At 47.4% G+C, this 3,117-nt stretch overlaps 1 protein-coding gene across 1 annotated transcript; it reads left to right on the forward strand.

Moving 5' to 3' along the window:
- The first annotated feature begins 209 nt into the window (after positions 1 to 209).
- LOC141640007 (uncharacterized) lies at positions 210 to 962 on the forward strand. Its single transcript, XM_074448971.1, has one exon. It carries the CDS (start codon positions 210 to 212, stop codon positions 960 to 962), a length of 753 nt encoding a protein of 250 aa, XP_074305072.1.
- The last annotated feature ends 2,155 nt before the right edge of the window (positions 963 to 3,117 follow it).

Genomic DNA, 3,117 nt, shown 5'->3' on the forward strand with positions numbered 1-3,117 from the left:
TTCCATGGGACTACGGAGGAGTTGTATACTAGCTCGGGGGACATACCTATGGATAACTGGGGTTGGGAAGGAGGGGGAGAGGATGGCGTGACGGGGGGTAAAGAGGTGGGTAGTGCTATGGCGGGTGATCAAGTTTTTGGAATGAATTCTAGTCACCTTATTAATTTTTTATCGGCGGAGGTTGCGGAGGAGCAACCCCGCCGGGACCAATGAGTCTTCTATGTTATAACTGCCGTGGTTTAGGCAACGACCCGACAGTTGTTAGGTTGAGGGGGTTGCTACGGAGGGAGAAAGCGGACGTGGTAGTGTTGATGGAAACGAAGCTAGTTAATCAGGAGCTTCAAGGCGTTATTCAACGGCTGGGTGGTGATTACATGGGGATAGGGATAGATTCTATGGGCCGCTCTGCGGGTGTGGCTATTCTGTGGAAGGAAGGAGTGGATGTGGAAATTATCTCGTCGACCGCGTATCATATTGACGTTGTTGTTCGTGGATTGTTTAACCTGGATGAATGGAGGCTCACTGGGATATATGGGTGGGCTCGTGGAGAAGAGAAATGGAGAACTTGGCATATCATGAAGGATATCAAACCGCTATCGAATCTGCCTTGGGTTATGATCGGGGATTTTAACAAAATACTTTTCGAGCATGAGAAACATGGCGGGGCTCCGAGGGAACAATATCTTATGGATGAGTTTAGGAGTGAAATTGACGAGTGTGGGCTCTTGGATGTGGGTTTTTCCGGGAACCCATACACATGGTGGAATCGAAGGGGAGGGGATGAGGCGGTTTATGAGAGGCTAGATAGAGCTTTGGTTTCGCCCGCTTTCTTGGAAGCATGTCCCACGATTTGCCTGTCACATGTGGAGTTCGACAAGTCTGATCACGCCCCAATAAAACTGGAGATTTTTACGCCAATTAAATCCTTGAAGAAGAGGGGATTCCGGTTTGAAGAGATGTAGACAACCAGTGAGCAGTGGGAGGAGGTAGTGCATGAGGCGTGGCTAGATGTGGGGGTCATGGGGACTAGTCAGGCGGCCTTACGTAAGCTGGACTTGTGTGCTAGTAAACTGGAGGAGTGGAGTCGAGGCCAATTTGGTAAGCTGCGCTTCCAAATTGAAGAAACAAGGAAACGGCTGCACTTTCTTGACTCGTGCACGCATGATAATGAAGCTATTGAGGAGAGACGGGGTACGTGTGCTAAATTAGATGAGTTGTTGATGGCAGAAGAGACATATTGGAGACAGCGATCTCGGGTGAGCTACCTAGCTGAAGGAGATAAAAACACGAGGTTCTTTCATATTCGAGCGTCCAACATGAAACGGAGAAACGGAATCAACCGGCTGAAGGATGGGGATGGCAATTGGGTGATGGAGGAGGAGAAATTGAGGGGGATGGCCATGGCGTACTTTGACGAGTTGTTTACGTAAGTGGGACCGGGGAGAGCCGAAGAAGCTTTATCTTGTGTGGCGCGGGTTGTCACGGAGGAGATGAATGACGCACTTACCAAGCCTTTCACGCAGGAGGAGGTAAGGGTAGCTTTGTTCCAAATGAAACCGAGTAAGGCTCCGGGGCCGGATGGGTTGAATGCGAATTTTTTCCAAAAGTTCTGGCACATTTTAGGTAAAGATGTCGCATGCTATGTGATTGATTGTCTGGAGGGGCGAGAAGACATGACCGCAATTAATAACACGCATATTGTCCTCATTCCGAAGATAAAGCATGCTACTGAGCTCAACTCAACAATTTCAGGCCAATATCTTTGTGTAATGTTATTTACAAATTAATTGCCAAGGTTTTGGTGGGCAGACTCAAGTGTTTTCTAAATGACTCGGTTGAAGTTGAACAAAGTGCCTTTATTCCGGGACGGTTAATATCTGATAATGCTATAATGGCCTTTGAAAGCTTTCATTTTATAAAATCACATAACCAAGGCAGACAGGGTTATATGTCTCTAAAGCTAGACATGAGCAAGGCTTATGACCGTGTCGAGTGGTCCTTTTTGGAGCAAGTTCTAGTCAAGATGGGATTTGCCCCACAATGGGTGGCGATGTCGATGAACTGTGTGAGGACGGTCAGGTCCGCAATTTTAATTAATGGAATTCCGAGTGATTTTATACGCCCTAGACGGGGTCTTCGCCAAGGTGACCCTCTCTCCCCTTACTTATTTATCCTGTGTGCTAATGTGTTTTCTCGGCTTTTATCTAGAGAAGTGGCGCGTAAAAAACTGTTTGGGGTCCGTATCTGCCGAGGAGCTCCGAGCCTTTCGCATTTGTTTTTTGCGGATGACTCACTTATCTTATGTCGGGCGGATAAGAAGAATGCGGAGACTATTAAGGGTGTGCTTGAACTCTATCAAGAAGCATCAGGACAACGACTTAATTTGCAGAAATCGGAGCTTTTCTTTAGCCCAAGTGTGAGTGAGGATGACCGGGGCTTGGTGCGTGAGTGTCTGGATGCCGTCATTGTTGAAGCTCCAGGAAGATACCTTGGCATGCCTGCCATTGTGGGGCATAATAAAACTAGGGCCTTTAGCCCTGTTAAGGAGCGAATATGGAAGAAACTAAAGGGGTGGAAGGAGAAGCTTCTCTCATTTTCGGGCCGGGAAATTCTTATAAAGGCAATCGCCCAATCAATTCCTACCTATCAAATGGGGATATTCAAGTTTCCAACCTCTTTATGCTCAAAGATAGAAGGGGACCTGGCCCGGTTTTGGTGGGGGTATAGTGGTGAAAAAAGGCAAATTTACTGGATATCGTGGGAGAAAATGAGTCGTGAAAAAGCTGGTGGTGGTTTGGGATTTCGCCATTTCGTGTCTTTTAATCTTGCCATGCTTACCAAACAATTTTGGAGGCTCTACGTGTAATACCCGCCCTTTTTGAGACCCTTTGACCAGCGTTGACTGACCTTGGGAGCGGGAATAGCCTTAGAAGTGAGTGCCAAAACCATCTTGGGTTGCGTGTTAAGAGTGGTACTCGATAGAGTAGAGGTTACTCGATCGAGTAGCTAGGTTACTCGATCGAGTAGCTAGGTTACTTGATCGAGTAGGGGGCAACTCGATCGAGTATGTTGGGTACTCGATCGAGTACCGAGTTTTCAGCGTGGGTTTTATATCGC

Source organism: Silene latifolia, unplaced genomic scaffold (assembly GCF_048544455.1).
Source record: "Silene latifolia isolate original U9 population unplaced genomic scaffold, ASM4854445v1 scaffold_70, whole genome shotgun sequence".
NCBI lineage: Eukaryota > Viridiplantae > Streptophyta > Magnoliopsida > Caryophyllales > Caryophyllaceae > Silene > Silene latifolia.